The sequence below is a fragment of the Lepidochelys kempii genome, chromosome 2, assembly GCF_965140265.1.
Source record: "Lepidochelys kempii isolate rLepKem1 chromosome 2, rLepKem1.hap2, whole genome shotgun sequence".
NCBI classification, from domain to species: Eukaryota; Metazoa; Chordata; order Testudines; family Cheloniidae; genus Lepidochelys; species Lepidochelys kempii.
The window spans coordinates 47,948,041-47,968,178 of NC_133257.1; the positions used below are offsets into that span (position 1 = coordinate 47,948,041).

At 38.4% G+C, this 20,138-nt stretch overlaps 1 protein-coding gene across 4 annotated transcripts in view; it reads left to right on the forward strand.

The window, feature by feature from the left end:
* Nucleotides 1-19,801, forward strand: part of MMP16 (matrix metallopeptidase 16) — a 250,977-nt gene extending 231,176 nt beyond the window's left edge. For 3 of the 4 annotated variants that reach the window (XM_073330638.1, XM_073330639.1, XM_073330640.1), the window contains 2 exons: nucleotides 3,453-3,568; nucleotides 8,079-19,801. In XM_073330638.1, coding sequence (XP_073186739.1) covers nucleotides 3,453-3,568; nucleotides 8,079-8,413 — 451 coding nt within the window. In that variant the 3' untranslated portion in view covers nucleotides 8,414-19,801. Of the gene's footprint in view, nucleotides 1-1,705; nucleotides 2,132-3,452; nucleotides 3,569-8,078 lie in introns of those variants that run through there. The other variant, XM_073330641.1, reaches the window with a different exon arrangement.
* The last annotated feature ends 337 nt before the right edge of the window (nucleotides 19,802-20,138 follow it).

A 20,138-nucleotide genomic window follows, 5' to 3' on the forward strand; every position in this document is an offset into this window, starting at 1 on the left:
TATATATATAGGCCTGTTATAGGTTTTTTTCTGAACTAGGTACAACACAATATTGCTTCTTTTGTAGTATGATGTAGGAATGAAAAAACGGGCAAGAGGTTATACCAATGTCAAAATAGGAAGGTGTGTTTCTCCAAGTTATGTATTACAAGGAGCTCTAGGTTTTTGTCCTGACAGTAATATGTGGTGTATGTGCTGCATAAGAGAATCTAGACATAGTTTTAAAAGTCCCAAGATGGTGATATAAATAAAAGGTATGAAGGATGGTAGCTTATGAGGTCTTAAACATCAGCTATCAAATTTTTGACAACTTGAAGATTATTTTAAACCCAATTGTTAATAGAACATATGTACTAAAAAAAATCTATAGAATAAGACATGTCCAAATTAACATATGTGTGGGGAGACAGGGATTGCCATAAACATGTATTCTTAAGTGAGCCAGGGAGATAAGGGAGATAGTGCTCCTGAATAATTGAATAAGAGAGCTAGGAGGAGAAAAAGCTTACAGCTCAATGATCTATTTCTTTTGTATTGGAATGCAACAGTGTCTGTTCAGGTGATGACAGGCTCGCACCTTTTGACCCATGACCCTGTTTACAGTAACTCAGATGTACAGTAACTCACGTGTATTGTTTTTCTGCATTGTAAAGTTTAACTGTTTTTTCTTTTAAAAATCTTAACATTACTCGAAATGGCTGAATGCCTAAATAACCAGCATTATATAAAGTACGTTAGCAAATGTGCAGTTTTATTTTACCTTGTGCGTGTCTTTTCCCTTTTCGAATTCCATTAAGTGCACCCCCATAATTGCTAATCCACCATTCACTGAGGAGCCCCAGCCTGTCCTGTGTTATCAAGGCACCTGTAATTGGCACTGGCGGAGGGAGTCTGCCTACTGGAATTTGGGAAGTCTGGGTTTTCTTTCAGAGGTTCTGATTTTGTAAAAGAAAAAAACTTATTTTTAATTCCTGTTGGTGAAAAAAATCAAAATATTAAAATTTTAGAGAGCCACTGAGTATTGAGGAAGACCTGGACTGAACCATTCCTCACACTGTAGATAGATTCCCTGCTCCAATACAGACCTTAAGAGATAACTACAATCAACCCATACACAATGAGAGTTCCTAGCAATGTAGAAAAGTCAGCAATCACAGGGCTGCCAGGCCTACACCAGCTAGGTGCTCCAGCGGAACCTATTTTTGAAACCTATTTCAACCAGAGCACCTATTTTTGAAAGCTCAAGAGGACCGACCACCTATCTCAGACATCCTGGCAGGAAGGACAAGGAACCCAAGGAGGGGGAATACTAAAGAACAGAAGCAGTGAGAGAATTATGTAGTGAGGGAGGAGGAAGAAAAGCAGAGAGGACAACAAAGAATTCAGGGAAGAACAAGGAAAGATAAGCAAGAGGGGAAAAAAGAGGGTCAAGAAAAAATGAACATAGAATAAAGTGAAAAGGTCAGACAGCCAGTGATGATGGAAGGGAGGAGGGAGAGAATACAAAAAGGAAATTGCAATGTTAAACTCAGAGACACAGCAAGCCAAGGAAGAGAAAAGCAGATTGGTCAAAAAAAATGGGGAAGAGAAAATGGAAAACTAAGGAATGCACCATTAAAATGGTGAAGGAAAAAAGGTTTGATGCACTTAATATTTTAGATGTGTGTTGATTATTTCTATATGTTGTTTCCCCTATTTATTATAGTGCTCTGAAGGATATCCAAAAGCTCTGTTAATATGAGGGGACAGAATGATTTTGCTAATGGGACTTGTTGGAGTCTGATTACTGGTGAATATGTAACTAGATTAAGGAATCAGGCTTTTAAAAATGTTTTATGACACAGTCAGAAAATTTATTTTTATGAACGCCAGTTATTTTCTTTTATCAGTTTTAAATTTGTCACCTTTTAATTTCACTGCCAAGTGAAAAAAAGCCTTACACTGAGAGTTTGAAAGAGCTCAGCCTGTTTAGTTATCAAAAAGAAGATTAAAAGGTGACTTGATGAGAGTGTATAAATACCTTCACAGGGAGAAAACACCAGGCACTAAAGGGCTCTTTAATTTAGCAGAGAAAGGCTTTACAAGAACCAATGGCTGGAAGCTGAAGCCAAACAAATTCAAATAAGAAATTATGTATATATTTTACCAGCGAGGGTATTAATCATGGGAACAAACTGCTAAGGAAAGTGGAGAGTTCTCTATTTCTTGATGTCTTTGAATCAAGACTGGATGCCTTTCTGGAAGATATGAAAAATGTATGGAAAGAATGTAATATTTAAATTATTCAAAAACTCATGGAATTTAAAAGAGAATCCTTTTTAATGTTTTTATTTAGTCAGTCTATAGAATTATATAGTTGGAATATAATACATTAAACTATATTTATATATATATAGGATGATTCTCTGTTAAACTGTAGGAACTTTGCATAAGATAATTTGATTTAGAAATAACAAGTTATGATCACTTACAAATGCTATAGTGTACTGAGCATGTGCAGTAAATCACTGAACTTTTCTTAATGATCATAGCATGCACAAAAGTGCCATGTTCCAAATGTTCAGGAGGGGATATTTGATCTTTTTCATAAACAGCAACTATTCAAGAGTAGGGAAGAGGAGTTCAGACCTGGGGATCCTACAGCAAGCTTTAATACATCCTAACAAGCTTAGATCTTTAAACAGAGGGAGGTCTACATAAAATAAGATGCCATTGTTGTTATGATATGATACAGTATTACCATGAAACCACATATTTTTATAACCAAAGATGCACACATACATTATTTTGTATTGCTGCCTCCAAACATACACTGAATATTAACACTGCTCTGTCAGTGTAAATAAGATCAATTATTTATTCGTATTTCTCACAAGTTCAGATTGCCTTGAACTTGTGTGCTTCTGATTTCTACATTGAACTTTTTTCCTTCCGACCAAAGAGACACACAAAGTACATAGCATTTTCTATTATTTTATACATATTATATGATCATAGATTTAATGAAAGACTATTGTAGTGAATACACTAAAGAGTAGAGTTAAGCTTGCTGTGGGAGCTTTAACTCTGAATTCACTGGCTTTTGTATGATTAAGAATCAGTTGAAACACAATGTAGTTTTTTGCATATATTATATCTCTTTGTGTTGCTGTGAAGAGGCCCTAGGCACCAGAATTGCTCTGATCATAAATAAGGTGCATGTTGATTTAGTTGTCAAGCTGGAGAAGTCTTTTATCTTCAGTGTACATGCTTGAAACAGCTGTCCAATCAGCAAGCAGGATTACATTTCTTTGTTCCCGGGTAGTATTGCTAAACAGGAGAGCTCCGGTTGCCCCAGTTTCAGTTGTTAAACGCAGCACTTTGTTAGAAAGAAAACAGCATGCAATTAGCATCTCAGCTATCTTTATAAATGCATATTTGGTTATCTATTTTTATTGTATTTTTTTATGTAGGTACTGGAGATACAGTGAAGAAATGAGGTCTATGGACCCTGGTTATCCCAAACCAATCACGATCTGGAAAGGTATCCCAGAATCTCCTCAGGGAGCCTTTGTCCACAAAGAAAATGGTATGCAAGCACTTTCCGAGCTTAGTCATTTCCGAACATCTGTTATCATGATGTAGAGATTTCTAGAAATGATTGGCTAATCAGGTTGGTGGGCTGGCTGACCTCTCATTATTTTGCAAACAGGGGATGTTTCATGCTGTGGAACTCATCTCTTCTTAAATCATTGCATATAATTGTTTGATTAGTCTATTTTAAATCACAGTGAGGGAGAGAAAAGATTCTTTATTTTTATGGAATAAGCTTTCATTTGGGTTTGGGGTATTCGTTTTGGTTTTGCAGGATTTTAGTACTTCATAAAATAAGTCTCCTATCCACATGCATCTGTTTGAATCTCCATGTTGTTAATGGTTCACATAGGATAAAAGCTTTTACATTCACTTTGCTGTACTGTAGTCCAGAACCAGGCTCTTTTGGTATGTGAATGAATAGAAGCATCCTGAAGAATCTGTAAATCAAGGATGGCGTAAATGTATACTGCAGAGCTACAGCTCACAGAGACTTTGAAATTCAGCATGCCATGGTATTACCTGCACCAAGATGGAGTATCTCATCCTGCAACCCATAGTTTCTAACTGGCTGCACCTCCATATGAAGGAGAGCAGCTGAAATCTGCTCCATTTTATGCAAATTAAGTGCTGCCCTCAGGCTAACGGCAATTTGCCAGCACAGCCCTCAGCTGCATGAAGTTAGATGTGTCCTTGATGTAAACAAAAATATGTGCTTGCAGTAACTTTTCATTGCTGCAAATATTCAAGTGTTACTACATGTGGGATTAATTTATTAGTGATGGAAGGTTGCGGTTTTTTGTTTGTTTGTTTTTTCAGACAGTGCACATATTTCTTGCTATCTTATTTTCATTTCCCTTTAGTAGATAAATATAAAGCTTGCTTTCCTGGTGTAGTTCATTTCAGAGTCTTCATTTCTTCCTATAACTAGATGAACTAATTTGCTGGGGAAATATGCTAAATCACTTCCTTGCTTTGTCTCTGTTTCATCCATCAACAGAAACTCTCTCCTGATTCTGGCATTTGGCTAGATTTTTTTTGTTTTAAACAGGAAAGTAGGTCAGGCAGGATGACATTCTGCATATATCACACTCAATAGCTCACTCTCTGTGTGTATACATATATACATAATGGGTTTAGTCTTTGCTCCCTTAAACAAATGATCATTTAGACTTGCTTCTTAATATTTGCTTATTTCATGGAACTATAATCATATTTTTTTCTGGATAGAGTAGACTCACCATCACATGTAAAGTGTCAGTGTTGTGCTCCGTGGATTATACATGTATCTCCTATTAGCAATGAAAGTTGTCTTCCCCTCACACACAGACAGATACGGTATGAAAGTGCTGCAGAGACAAAGCGCTTATCCCTGGAGCAGTGGGAGTTCTTTGAGTCACCCTGCGTCAAACCCTCTGCCCATCTCAAGAGTAGCACTGATGAACTTTCCCCTGGCATGCAACTGCCAGAAGAGCAGTGAAACATGGCATCAGTTCTTCAGGGAGGGGTAGGGAAAAAGAGGGAAAATAAGAGATGCTCAGGATTCTAGGAGAGCCTTAGAGGAGACCTGGGGGAAAGTCCCTGAAGACAGGAAAACAGATATTTCTTTAAAGAGCATGATTACATTGGCGATTGCACATGGAGATAATGAAACTAGAAAAGACACAAAAGAGAAAAACCACAGCTTAGTTTAAAAGAATTCTGATTACATTTTGCCCCAAACCGTTTTCCTTCCACTGCTTAGATAAAGATTTGACATGAAATTTTACCAGATTGCTTTAGGGAGAAAACTTAGGAAGAATTTCTGCCACTTAACCCATATCATCTGAAAGAATGTATCTTTTTTTATCCTCATTCTTTTAGTTTCTATTAAAAACGGAGTTGGGTTTGCTAGAGATGGCAGATGAGTGGCGCTAAATCCACTCCTCCAAAAAACTATACAAAACAACAACAATAAATTGAGTAGAATCACACCAAGATGGGGTGTGTAAAAGCTGGCAATCCCAGATCCTCTGCTGTTGCCAGCTCAGCACTTTGAATGCTTTCTGACTCATTTGATGATCTAGAAGCTCAGTAAGCCATGTGTGATGCTTGTGAAGCTTTCCCTGCTGCTTCTGCACTGTGGTCTTGTCTTCTAGTGCAGCAGCAGGAACCCTTATCAGGCAGGAGCAGACACGGCAAGCAGCAAACTTTCCTTCTCTGTTCCCACGTGGCCTGCATTCACAAGAACTGCTCAACCCCACGGAGTACATACAGTTGCTGCTCCTTCTGCCTCCTGTGCAACACAGCACCTCTGCCCCCAGAGATCCCTGCTGCGTGGGTGAGGAGCCAGGCAGTAGCTGGAGAGAAGAGAGATTCAGAAGGATGGCAAAGAGTCGGGGCTGGATAGGTTCAAGCAATTAATGCCGGGGCCATGAGGACTGCAGCCAGTTAGTTTTCTGAGTGGTACATCTTTATTTTTCTGTTTAAGTTCCTTAGCCTTCTTGAGTAATAACTTTGCCAAAGCCTATAGCTTTGTCTGTCTTTGCAGACTGGTAGGTAGTATAAACTTGTCACCAGAATTTTCTGGAAGGGATATTAAACCTCAGGCATCAGGGCTTGAGCCATTCTCGATTAGAGATCAGGATGAGACTGAAAGTCAGGTCGGGGGGGGGGGGCAGACTGCAGGGTTCTTACTCTTTCTTCTGAACCATCTGGTTCTGGGCACTGCCAGAGACAGGGTGCTAGATTGGATGCACCTAGGGTGTGACACAGCATGGCAATTCCTGAATCCCTGTGGTTTTATCCCCTCTCATTTGATCATGCAAGTCTATAAAGTTTGTTAATAACCATATTGTTTACCATTGCCAAAGGTGGAGTCTTATTAAGAGTCAACACGTGCAGTGCTTTTCAAAAAACACATTATTTTATGGAAGACATAAGTGTAGTTCCCTGTTGTAAACTATGGTTTAGACACTTGTAATTTTCCATTCGCTAATGAACACATTTGTTTGCTTCAAAGCTTAAACTACAGATTCCTTTCAGATCTTTTTAATCTATTGAAAATCTCACCATTTGCAACTCAAATTTGATGGCACAGAATTAACAATAGTGATGTTTTATGCTTTGATCCAATGAGTGGAAGGCATTTCATGACCAAATGTCCTAACAGTTGTTTTGATATAGCTCACTATTTTTCTTTTTTTCAGCCAATCGTATACCTTTCTAGATAGAGCTATAGATATGGAGATACAGATACGCACATAGTCTTAGAGAATAAAACTGAGGGGAACCATGTGCAATGTCAAATAATACTACTCAACTGTCTGCAGAATAATTAGAATTAAATAAATAGTGACTGCAAAAAGTTTTTTTTTAATTCCTCACATTGATAAATGTGCAGGTGGGAGGGACAAAGGCTTTTGTGTGTAGTTCTGAATTGGAAAAGAACTAGACTAAAATGTCTTCTTCTGCACAAATGAAAGTGCCTGACCTTTGTTTGAGTAAGAGATTATTAATATTCTCTCTAATATCTGGTCCACTAATCTTTCCAGCAAGCATTATTAGTATGCCATTATTAGTATGACAAGTGATACCAAATCTGTCTTAGTGCTTGTAGTGGCCTTTAGCACTGTAGGAAAGAACATGAGGCTTATCAAGTAAAGCTCAGGAAACCTCCAACTGTATGCATTCAGGTCATAAACAATAGGAGGAAGTGCAGCCATTGTGGTTTGTTTCATGCCAGATCAATGCCATTTTTCAGCTGAGATAGCAACATAATTTAGGTTTTTGGGAGGATACTAGGATTTCTTCATGTAGGCATATTTCATATTTTATATTGGATTGCATCTGAATGATCAAATACCAGTTCCCTGCAGAAAATGTGAAGCTGGGTACACCTGTTCTCTCTTGGTAAGGCTGCTGTTCGTTCATATAGTGTTTCCTCCATCTGAAGAACAGCAGCAAGGTAAAATGGCATTGAAGAGAATCAGTTCTCATTTCAGCCTGGTCTAGCACAGAGTTGGAATTCATTTAAACTGATCTCCCATCCTGAGAGGGACTCTGACTCCTTGAACTGTTGGGACTCAGCCCTAGCACTGTGGTATAATTCTAATTGTGGTCGAATGTTCAATTAACGGATGACTCGTTCGGCCCCTAAATTCCTCAATTCTTTTTCTCTAGCATTTCTTCACAGTCACATTATTAGACTAAGACTAGATCCGAGTTTATTCATATGGGAAACTCGAGGTTTAAGGTTTTTTTAAAGACAAGAAGGAAGTGAAGTTCTGCCTTGGAGGCTAGTTTGGACAAGAGCTTTCTTAGGAGCCATATACTTAGTGCCAAGAAGATCTGAAAGTTTCCTACCCTGGTCTGCACCTGAATAACCTATATTAATTTAACTTTATAGATTCCTGTGCTCAGAAAATAGCTCAGTGTCATTTGGTGAATATTGGAGGCTGTTTAACTTCAGTCTTTATAAGCAGATTGTCGACATGACCATGAATAACTGCACTTTTGTTTCCCAGGCTTCACATATTTCTACAAAGGAAAGGAGTATTGGAAATTCAATAACCAGATGCTCAGGGTGGAACCTGGATATCCCAGATCCATCCTCAAGGATTTTATGGGTTGTGATGGACCAACAGACCGGGACAAAGACCGACACAGCCCTCAAGATGACGTGGACATTGTCATCAAACTGGACAACACAGCCAGCACTGTGAAAGCCATAGCCATTGTCATTCCCTGCATCCTGGCCTTGTGCCTCCTTGTCTTGGTTTACACTGTGTTCCAGTTCAAGAGGAAAGGAACACCCCGTCACATACTGTACTGCAAACGCTCTATGCAAGAGTGGGTGTGATGTAGGGGGTTTTTTGTCTCCCAGGAGTTTGTGGTAACTTGAGATTCAACATAAGAGCTGTTGTGTGGTTTCCTAGCTAGGAGCAGGAATCTGTCAGCCTGAATCAGAGCTGATCTTTAAAACCCAGGGGGTTGCCTGTCCTGCACATGAGTGGGGATTCACTCTACTGGGAAGCTTCCATGATAGACAGTATCTGCCGTTTCTTCAGTCCTTTGTCTTTCTTTGTCATTCGGTTCCAGGCCTTTCCTCTGCACGCTCAATACCCAATAAACTATCAGGATTAACGAACGAAGAGGAAAAAAGAAAAGAAAAACCCAATGTTTCTACTGTTTTTCCCCTAAAGCCTGTTCCCCTTTGAAAATAATTTTGCTGAAAGTAAACGTTTTGTTTTGTTTTTAATTAAAAACAACACAACAACCCACATTGAACTTTCAGGAAAGTGTGAAGACCCAAACAGCTTTGTCTCCAAAGAGGATTGCTTTCTGTCTGCAATGGATATAGTTGTATACTCCTACACACGATCTTTGTCAAGTGGGAGACCAGGATGACATGCAGGACTTCAGACTGTTCGGACAGCCATTTTCCAACAAACAAGGGGCCAAAATATCTGCAATATAGTAACAGCCTTAATGATACATTCATTTTGTGTTTTATACAGCTGTTCTGAGCTACGTCCTCAATGTTTTAACACATTTATATTCATTACTATATTTCAAACGGAACCTTTTTATTGTTTCTTTCTTTTGTTGATTTTCCTGCATCAATTTTTTTCCCAAGCTGTACCAGGCCAACTGCCCCAGGCCTTTCATAGGTCTGTCAGGAACACTCATTCCAAAGCATAGCGAAAAAAGCATGTTTCTGAAGTGGATTGCAATGAACTAAAGTGACAGTCATGTTATAGAGAAAATTGACACTAGCATTACATTGGTGTAACCCTTTGAGAACTATAGGATTAGCTTTTAGAGTCTGAAGGATGCTAATCTTGGTTGCCATGGAAGTATAGAACTGCAGAAGCGGTATGTGGAAATACAGGTTAATGAAATTCAGGTTTTTAAAACAGATATCCTGTAAGTGTAAGTAAGGGCTTTTAATTACTTGCATTATTGATAAAAAGCATTTATAACAAATGAACAGAAACAAAAATATATTTGCCAGCTACTTTCTGGTTCAATAAATACTTATTTTAATAACTTGTAGCACTCACATAGGATTTTTTGAACTGGCTATAGTTTTACTGCTTAGCCTTTTATCTTAGACATATTGAATTTCTGTTTTAAACTATGTTGCATGATAATTCAATTTGCCTTGGAACATGAATACATGAAGATAGTGTTACAGTTTGAAAGGAAAGTTAAAATGATGACTCTGATGTTGCATGAATATCGGGTGAATTACCTATTGCATGTTTAACATAGTTCTCAAAGGGTTAGTCAGATCTCTGGCATTTAGCTGTACATTAAATCACTGACAGAGCCAAGGGACCACCAAAGCATTTTGTCATTGTGTGTAATTTGTGCTAACAGCAGTATTGTCATCTTCATGTGACCTGCAGAGCAGGTTTGTATCAATATTTTTTTCCTAGAGAAAAGTCAGTAACTGACAGACCTCTTTATTGATTTTAGGAGCTGCTTCTTGCAGTGATAGGCTTTACAGTCATTGGGCTGTGAACTTATTAGAGATGGTCAGAATGAATGCACCCCATGAGTCAAGACACCTGGCTTTGTATGAAAGCCAGGATTTGAGGGGAGTCGCTTTTGAAATAATGAACAGCTTGCCTTGAATTCGATTATTGATCTGTTGACTGTCATTACCAAGTTAAACATTGTCTTCTGTGAAAAGCTTCACTGTCTGAATTTCCTTAAATTGCACTGTCCTATGTCTTCGCTCTTTGACCTTTAACTTGCAAACTGGCACAAACTGAAGATAATCTGGTGTTGCTAATCAGTTTGGATTAGTTTTTGTTTTTAAATGGCCTGATATTCATTATCCAAGATTACAGAAAAGCATTGAAGTGTTTTCTTAGGAAAGAAGTGACAGCAACAAAAAATTTTATGGTAGATCTGTAGATGGGCATTTTGCTATGTATACATGCACACTCTAAAAATGAACTACAGTAGAAGTGAATTTTTATTTAACTTGAATACAATTTTCAATATAAAATTAGTAATTTCTACAAATAACTAGTTATTGGTGACAAAGTTATGAGAAAAGTACTTAAATACTTGAAACAGCCAGCATTGGCTTTTACATAAAACAAGATTTTTATACTAGATTCAACAGATTTCTTACTGATTTCCTAATATACATTACTGGATCATTTTTTAGAGAGTGTAGGTATATATATACATATAAATATATTATGATGATTATTATGATTATTTTGGTAATGGATAGTTTGACTGCCTTGAATTTATATTTGTATTGAGCCTAGCATGAAAAATTAGTATGCTTTTATGTTCAATTACATGATTTGATTTTGATTTGAAGACTTATTTTATGATCACGTGTGGCATGCTATAAAGCATCGCAAACTGTTATTTCTTAGAACACAAACAGAAATATATATATGTACGGCTAACAAAAAAGAACAGTTAGAAAAAAAGGTATAGTTTTACAGCAAATATGCAATGCAGATGGCATTTTGGAGATGTTTTGTAGAGGTACTGTATGGTAGAAGTGCACCAGTATCAGCCCATAGCATTTCTTCAGTAGATTCATTTCAGCTGTTGCTGAAAATGTAAAGAGTGAATTCACAACTACAGAGCATAGGATAATATTTACTACACATCAGCTCATTTAGGGAATTCAAAATACTATGCCTGCCTGTCATTTTTTTTTTAATCCACAGGGTGACTTTTGTTGTCCACAAACAACTGTAAATTATGTTCTGCAACAGATAGAACAAAAGGACTCATGTTTTTGTTCTGATTTTGTCCCTTGGATAGTTGGTGGAAACCACTGACAAAATTATTTAACCTGCAGTTGATTTTCCTCTGCAACAAGAGAACCAGACAATTTGATATTATCCTTAAAACAGAACAGCATCTCATCGGTTTTCTTACTCACTTAACTATTTCACTTCATTTTCAAAGTCTCTCTCATGGCAGCTTTGACTTTTTGTGCAACTATTTCCCTGAGAATAATGAAGTGCTCAGCATGTTGACTGTTGTTCATTGATAAGGTAACAAAAAATGTTTGTATTTGGAGAATTTAACTTACAGTAATTACGCTGGAAGGTAAGTGTGATAATCTAGTGCTTGATATATGGTACATCATAGATACATGAATGCATAATAACTTGATTCTTAATCTATTTTCTTTTAGGTAAAAGTACACATATATTATATACAAAGAGAGGAAGAATAAAAAGAGTGTTGTATGGCATGTTCATGCCGTGCAGGTTAAGTTTGTGTCAGCATTTCTATGATTATACATTTCTATTTTCAATAGGTTATAACACAGCCATTAACATTTGCTTCAGGCTGAAAGATCTAGGAGCAGTTTATGTTCAGTCTAATTTCAAAAATGTATATTTGGTTGCTTTTAAATTATAGGAGTTCAAAATAAATGAGGTATTTTCCCAGGTTTAGTTTTGAACTCATATAAATCAAAAACACCTTATGATTTAAGAAAATGAAATTTGATAAACAGTTATTCCTCAGTAGAGTCTAATAATTGTTGGTGTCAACAAAGAATAGAATAAAACAGATGAACTATGTTTTGAACGTTTGGTTTCTGCTCATGTGCAGTAACTTTTTTCCTACTGTTTTTAATAATCCCATATTAGTATTGTCACAATCTACACTGTGAATATATACAATACTAAATATGGATTTCATCAGTCTCTTAAAATCTGGCAAGCTGATTATACAGATTTAGTGTAAGTCAAGAATAACAAAAAGCTATTTCCTATAGACAGAAAAACATTTAAATTAAATTTTATCAGAAAATAAATTTAACAGAATATGTATTTGTATATTTACTTGATAGGTTGAAATGGAGAGACTCAGATGGCTCCAGATGAGCCCTGTCAAATCCCCTGAATAAATGTAATACACATATTTTAACATCCTGTAAACGATTTTTCTTTTTCTTTTCTTTTTTTGGGAGTTGAGTTGGGGAGTAGGTTAAAAAAAAGATTAAGATTGTGAAACACTGATGAAAGCCAGGAAATTTCAAAATGGAGGACCAAACTTCTCTTGTCCCACAGCAGTATGTGTGTGGATCCCTTCCACCACCCGCCCATCCCAGAACCCCTGACATTATAATACTGTGGGTTAAGAATAGAGTGTAAGACTTAACTCGGAATTCCTTGGCTTTTGTTGGCTTATGATGCAGTCCTGATGTTAGTTAAATGCAGCTTTTGGTACTTAGTTAAATATATGGAATCAAATTCTGGCTTGTTGGTAGGAAAAAGTGCATAGAGCAGAAAAATAGGTGTGCCTATAAACAGTGGAACGTTACACTCTCATTCTAGCTTTTCACATTTGTATTATTGGTGGGGGCATGGCTTGAAAAGACACATCAAATAGTGAAGATTAAACAGAGCATGTTCCATTAATTATGTATGAAAGCAAGTAGGGACCCAAACTACCACACATATAGTAGCACAAGTTGGAACCATGCAAAGAGGAACAGACTGAAGCACAAGGAAACAGCTTCCAGGATTCTTGTTTTGTTGTGGGTCCTATCTCCCATTCAAAGTCAGGCTCGACCCATCTGCTAGTTTGGCAGTGGCTCTAGAGGTGGAGGAAGCTATGCACAGCCAGAACCGCCTCAGTCATACAGGCAGTAGGAGAGGGGAAGGAGACAAGGCTGGGATCAGTATCTGCCTTTTATCTGTGCTTGTGGCCCTGTCTGCCTTTTGGCTGCTGTGCTTCCAGCCCCTTGAATGAATGATTGCAGCACCACAGTCACCGTAGAATGGCACCTTCATCAGTGGAAGGTGCAAATGACCACCTGTCTAGTTGGGTGTTGAACTGTGCTGTAAAGCAAATAGTCCCTCTGTGTGTACTAAAGAACTGATAGAGCACAGATAGTGTAGTGATAAAAGCATGACTGACACCTCACTGTTGTAACACTCAACACTATTCGTTCATAGCACGCTGATTGTGGGGCCAAAATAGTGGTTATGTTATTTTGAGGTGAGGCTGATTACATGGAGCCATGTCAGGGGCAAAAACACAGCCAAAGTACCTCATACATACATAAAAGTAACAACCTCCGTATGCCCATGAAAGTCATCACAGTATCCCTCAAAGTTCTCATGACAAAATACCGTGGCAGTACATGATCATGCTCCTATTTCTCTAATCCACTCTTGTGCTTTGCCTACCAGCTGGCACAAAGAAACTGAGCTCATATAACAGTCATAATCAGCTTATCACCATCATAGACTGCAATGGCTGACCCCATGCAACAGCTGACCCTGGGGCCATCTAGTATCATACAATGTAGATTCCATATGGCACAATGTTATTTTATAGATGAATATGTAGAAGGAATAGCTCACTAATAAATAGGGTTCCAGATGTTTGAGTAACATTAATACATGATCATTGCAAGTAGATGTTGTTCCAAAGTATTGATTAACACTATGCTAACCAAGGATACATGATATAAAATTCTTGTTTTCCTAACGTAGATAAGCTGTAGCATATCAGCCACCAATTGTCTTCATTTCATCAATGTTTATGTGTGCATTCACAGATGCTATGCATACTATATATCTCATCCCATAGTATATGACATATACAGTGTGTAGACGTGGTTGTAGACACCACTGTACACTGCTGTAATGTGTAGACAGTCAAGGGAATGCTACAGAATAATGAAACCTGTGCAAGTGAAAGCTGCAGAAACACGGATGACATCCTAAAGAAAAAGCTATCCACAGTTCTCTATGTATGCACTATAGTGTGAATTGCCATCACAGCAAAAACCCATACATGATAAGTGTTACACAGTGTAGCCATTATTGATGATATACATCAGCCTTGCAGTCAGGCAGCATGAACTCATAAACCTATGCAGAATGACAGCATTCACAAACTATTATCATGGTGAGTGATCCATATTCACTGTGAAGCCCTGATTAGTCAACTATGACCCTAAACCCATTGAACCAGATGTCCCCATCAAACCACATACCACCTCCTTCATAATTGCTGCCCCATTCAGTCACCTGCAGTGGCGCATGGTCGCACACCAGCCAGTCTCTGTTTTTTCCCATATTCAGGGACAAACCTGAATTCACAATCTTAGTCACCTAGTCACCTCTCGCTGTTACAATAGTGCACAGTGATCAGTTGCCATATTTCATCATGTGATACAAGTGCAGACATAGTGATCGTGCTGAATCCATGACATGCCTCAAATGGTATGTTCATCAACATCCTTCTTCACATGTAGTTTACACAATACAGTTGTCAGTTATGGTTCCCTTTTGTTTCAACATGATGCCAAGGTCAGATAGTCACATAACAATTCTATACACAACTGGTCATTCACCCTCACCAGTATAAACCCACATTTATCAGTGACTTGGGTGAAGCACTTCATCTTTCACTCAGCAGGCAAAGCATAATGTATCCCTGCAAATTAGTACCATTCCCATAATGGTTAAGCACTTGCAAGCATTGGGGTGTGAAGTCATATAATAACAATTTTCTGCTTGTATTATCATTCCAGTGTGCTCACATAATGCAGCTCTTGTCCTGATGAGGCGCATTTGCCTATACTCCCATAAACCACGAGTTAGTATCCATGTGATGAACTGACAGTCACCCTAAAAACATACGTGCATGTCAAGCTAATTACTGTGCTATATGAACAAATTATGAATCCACTACTGCCATTACTATGCTCAGGTATGAGCTGTGGTAGAATAGTCAGCAATATAAAGTGATTGCTGATAGTGCTCTGAGTTTTCCAGTGTGTACCATTACATGAGATTTGGGCATATCCCAGCAAGCAGTATTATAGGACCGCATATCCTGACTAATAACTAGACAATCCCAAATCTATGCATGTGGTGAATCTGAATGCAAACGGTTATGCCCAGCATATGTGCTCTTCTTGGATACTGGCATAAGAACAGTGGATGCTCTTCTCGATTACATATTGGCACCACCAATAGATTTGATTCCCTTTTTGTCAGCTGTCTGGAGGTATACGTGGATAAATGCTTTCAGAGGAAGAATCTCTCGACGAGATACATTCAGTAGGCATTGCCAACAGCTGGTAGTGCTGCTGTGTTGCCATGATCATCTGCCGTTTTAACTGATCTTGTCAAACTCTGATATTCACTGCTACGTATGATACAGATTCTGGTTTTTATCAACATACCTGCCAGCTAACTACTGTATGCAGGTAAACAATGGCTACCAAATTATGACATGGCCATGTGCCAAAAGCTAGATGATACCCCTAGTATAACTCTACATGGCCATGTCCTGTCAGAGTTCATTGCTTGTCAATATCCATGGTGATCTGAAATATCAGACGGATATGAAGTTATACCCATGCAACCATCATCCTCATGTTGAGCATGCATGTTTAGTTAGGAAAGGAATCCAGTACTCAACAAGCCTGTAATGGTGTTAATTAGTTATACATCATTTACATTCATTCTTCATCTTTTCCTCTATATAATACATTTGATAAAACATCTTCTATTAACTAAGTGTCTATCACCCATTTACTACCATCTTTAGTGCATAGTTTTAGTGCCATGAGGCTATCTCCTCTCAATTCACCATTTACACATCTGAGTCGTAATGTAACTCAGTATTTCTGTTTTACTGTGTAAGGATGAAAACCATCGCATTGGATTATATCTGTGTCCGTGGTCCTTCACATTGCACAAGATATATGGGCTCTCACCTTCTTTGTATATGTTGGCTTTGCCAGAGGCATTCCTTGGCTCACAGTGAGGACAAATGCTGTTACCCAGCATCACCCACTTACATCTCTCATAAAGGAAATAATTAAAATTATTCATGAGGAGTTCCTTCCACCACTGCCAGTAACCACAGTTGAGTCAACCTCCTGATTAAAGGTTACTGAGAGATATAACAGTATATGCATAGGCACCTGACCACTGTTCATCTCTAGGAGGAGATACCAATAACAAACGAGAACAGGTCAGTCTCTATACCCACACCTGAAAGCAGTTTCACTGGAATAGAGGAGACCTAGGATTCTAGGTGCAGCCAGAATTGCCTTCAACCAGTCTCAGTAACCTTACTCCAAAAAGAATAGGCTAGAGAAAATGTGATAGATAATCAGTGTCAAAGGTTTCTTGTGCAAGGGCCTAGTGATGGCTTGTCTTAGTGACACTGGAACCCTGCCCTCTCAATCAGTAAAACCAACTGAAAACCTACTGGAGATAACATAGCTTTCATCTTTCCTCATAGATATGGTAAAACCACTCTGAATCCAATCCAATTTGTCACAGTGAAAAGTACTCAACTCTGTTTTCAGATGATGGCATCCTAGATTCACTTGCGTTTTCTGCCATGTGAAGAGCTCCACTGGATAAGACTTCTCAGATGTTATGATGGAAGAGAAGAAACACTTTTTTGCGTCCATGACAGCCACAGCGTATGATATGTTTCGGTGATAGGTAGAAGCATGGCTACAATTACTGGATGAATTGCTTGTTTCTCCATGTATGCTGATGCACGCCTCTGATCCATCATTTCTCTTCATTGTGAGTTTCCTACTGAAAAGGGTGGTGCCTACTGCTCTCCACTTTAGCTAGACTAGCAAGCAGTAACAAGTGAACTATGCGGACTGGGAGCAGGTGTTAAAATGTTGTCCATGTCTCATTGGTCACTCTGACACAGACACCCAGAGTTGCAATCAGTCACAAGGAAATCCACCCCTTTTGTGTCTATTGCTGATGTGATGGTGGCTACTATTATTTAAGTCATTCCACGTGCATACTTGAGGCATTTTGTGCACACCTTTCACTAAAATGACGTTAGACAACATCAACATCTTTTACACATCTAATTTTAGTATTTCAATCTTTCTTATCCACAGGGTTGATTTGCTGCATCCATATATTCACATGGACAGTCAAGTTTCCGGGGATTCAGGCATGATTTTTTAAAGTCTCCCTCAACCATTGCCCATTGCTTCTTTCCTAAACTGTGGATAAAAATGTTTGCATAGCCTGCAGTAAGCATCACAAACTGCTTGCTCAGGTTATCATGTCTGGTTTTGTACATCTTTTGTGAATGGTGTTACAGCGGTAGTGTATTATCTTGGTGTCAGCCCATGTGCATTGTCCACACGTGTTCATGCTGTGATGGCTGAGCTGTCCAGGAGGCTGTATTTCAACAGTGCTAGCATTGTTCTGCACATACGCCCATCATTTCTATCATGCTACCAATACTTGGCAGCTGCAAACGTTGTGATTTAACGTTTTCTCCTTCTAATGTTATTTTTCTTCTTGAGAGTAGGTAATCTACAGTTATACTATTGAGTTGTTGGGGTATTTTATTTCCGACACCTCAGTTCATTCACACATATCCACCAGCCTTGTATCATAATTTATTGAGCCAACATTATTAAATAGTGGGACCCTTTCCTAAGCATTGTGTTACTATCTTGTTTCCAATCTCCACTAACTCATACCTATTCATAGCACATTTATGCACAGGTCTCTGTAACATATGCTACCATGCACAGGGTTTAAAACCCTGGAAGTGTAAATTATGGCTTTCAGGGAGAGTCACGTGTTTGGACATTGTAGGTCTGTTGTGTGAGAGAGATGTGCTTGTTCACACAGAAGTCATTGCCGAGTGGTGCGAGGGGGATGTCTGCTCCTTGCCAGGTCTGTGGTTAGTGCTGTCAGTTGCTAAAGCATCTGATTCTGGGGCTGTTTTCCCTAGTATGTTGGCAAGCATACACTGATCAGGGTCCATTGTATCTGATGCGTCACACAGATCTTGTTTCAACTGTTCTTTCTCCTGAATGCCATGCATCCTGCTTACTCTCCGTGCTTTGTGCCCTAGTAGCTGCAATAACTCAACTGCTGCTTCGGTTCGAGTGATTCTATGTTGGTTCTGATCTCAGTAGCCTTTTCAGGTTTCCATCTAAATACCACTTCTTCCTGCCATTAGCTGTTCTCTATACTTGCTGTAGAAACTGATTTGGTCCCAATATGTGATGAAGTGCATATTACAACTTAGTGGCCCTTTCCACATTGCTGTGTGCTCGCTTTACTCCACCTTTGAGATAGAATACGATGTATGAATGGGATTTTCATGTGCATTCATGGCATTTGGTGCAATACTTAGGCTTAGACTATGGTAGATGGGTTTTTAGGCGTGACATAATCCACATTTGGACAAACCAAAACTCTTTTCAAGCTTTGCACCCTGAACCACATACTGCAACTGGTCATGTGACTTTAGATAGCCCTACAAATAAGCCAGAATATAGGTGTAACGATCTCAGTGTGTGCTGCGCATTTTCCCACCTTATTCTGGTTTTGCTGCATAGCCCCACATGCATCTCATGCCAGAGTTTTGCTCATTATGTTCTGTATTGGCAACAAAATAACTGGAGCATTTTTACTTGCTTTCTCTAACTAACTTTCTTTTCATGATTGTTATTTTATTTTATTCTGTTGCTCACACAGCATTCTATACCGTAATCTTTTTATAACGGACATATGTTATTCTTTCAGGTAGCGTCTACTGACAAACACAGAGTTTGTGTGCAAATGCAAGGCTGACTCAATGGTGCTAAAGTGTATTATGTCTGTCAGATATAATCAGGCAAAATTTTGTGGTGCTTAGACTGATTTTTTCATTGATTTTATTGATCAATACATTGGACAGTGTTTTATTATACACAAGTTGTTCTTTATTAGTAAATCAAGGCCTCATTGTGCATTGTTAAATAAAATGGGTGAATTACTCTATGTAACAGCTCACCAAGCTATTATCTCTTTAACTCCTTGTAACATTGCATCATTAAAGGTCAAGGGGTCATGATATTAATCTCATTGCTGTAGACCATTAACATAACTGAACATTTTCAACAAAGTACTTATGTTTACAACACTATAACCCTTTGACTGCTGCGGCAACCTTTAACCACAAAAAAAGTCACATGCTAGAATCATTATGGTTCTTGCCATGGCAATCAAAGAGTTAAGGGCTGTGCAGTGATTTGTTTTATATTTATTAATTTATATTTATTTTTGTTTTCATTTGAGGAGGGGGGGTTTGGGGTGGGGCAGTTCTTGTCTGCTGTAAGTGTCTTAACCAAGGGAAGGGTTAAAATGGCTTTTTATACTATTGCATCTTATGTACTTACCATTGTTTCATTGTGTTGTAATTAAAAAAAAATCTGTCAATAAATAAGAGAACAGGAAAAAAGAAGTTTCGTAAAGGCATTGTGGTTTTACTCAGTGTGTATAATTATTGCCATTTTCTAAGCTCCTCTTGTGTCAGGAGATATTGAGCCTTCCCCAATTCATACAGCAGAAAGATCTCAGTATTGCACCGGATGAGATGTGTGTGCATTCAAAAACATTCACTGTGGAAAGCAGGAACATATCAAAAACAAATTAGAAATAACATGAAGGTGCTTTGGTGCTTTGCAGCATGACAATGCCTGACAATCATAGACAGAGCTTTCTTGGGGGCTGGTCCAAGACTCTAAAGCAAACTGCCTCCAGAGCTCTGAACTATCTCAGACCTTT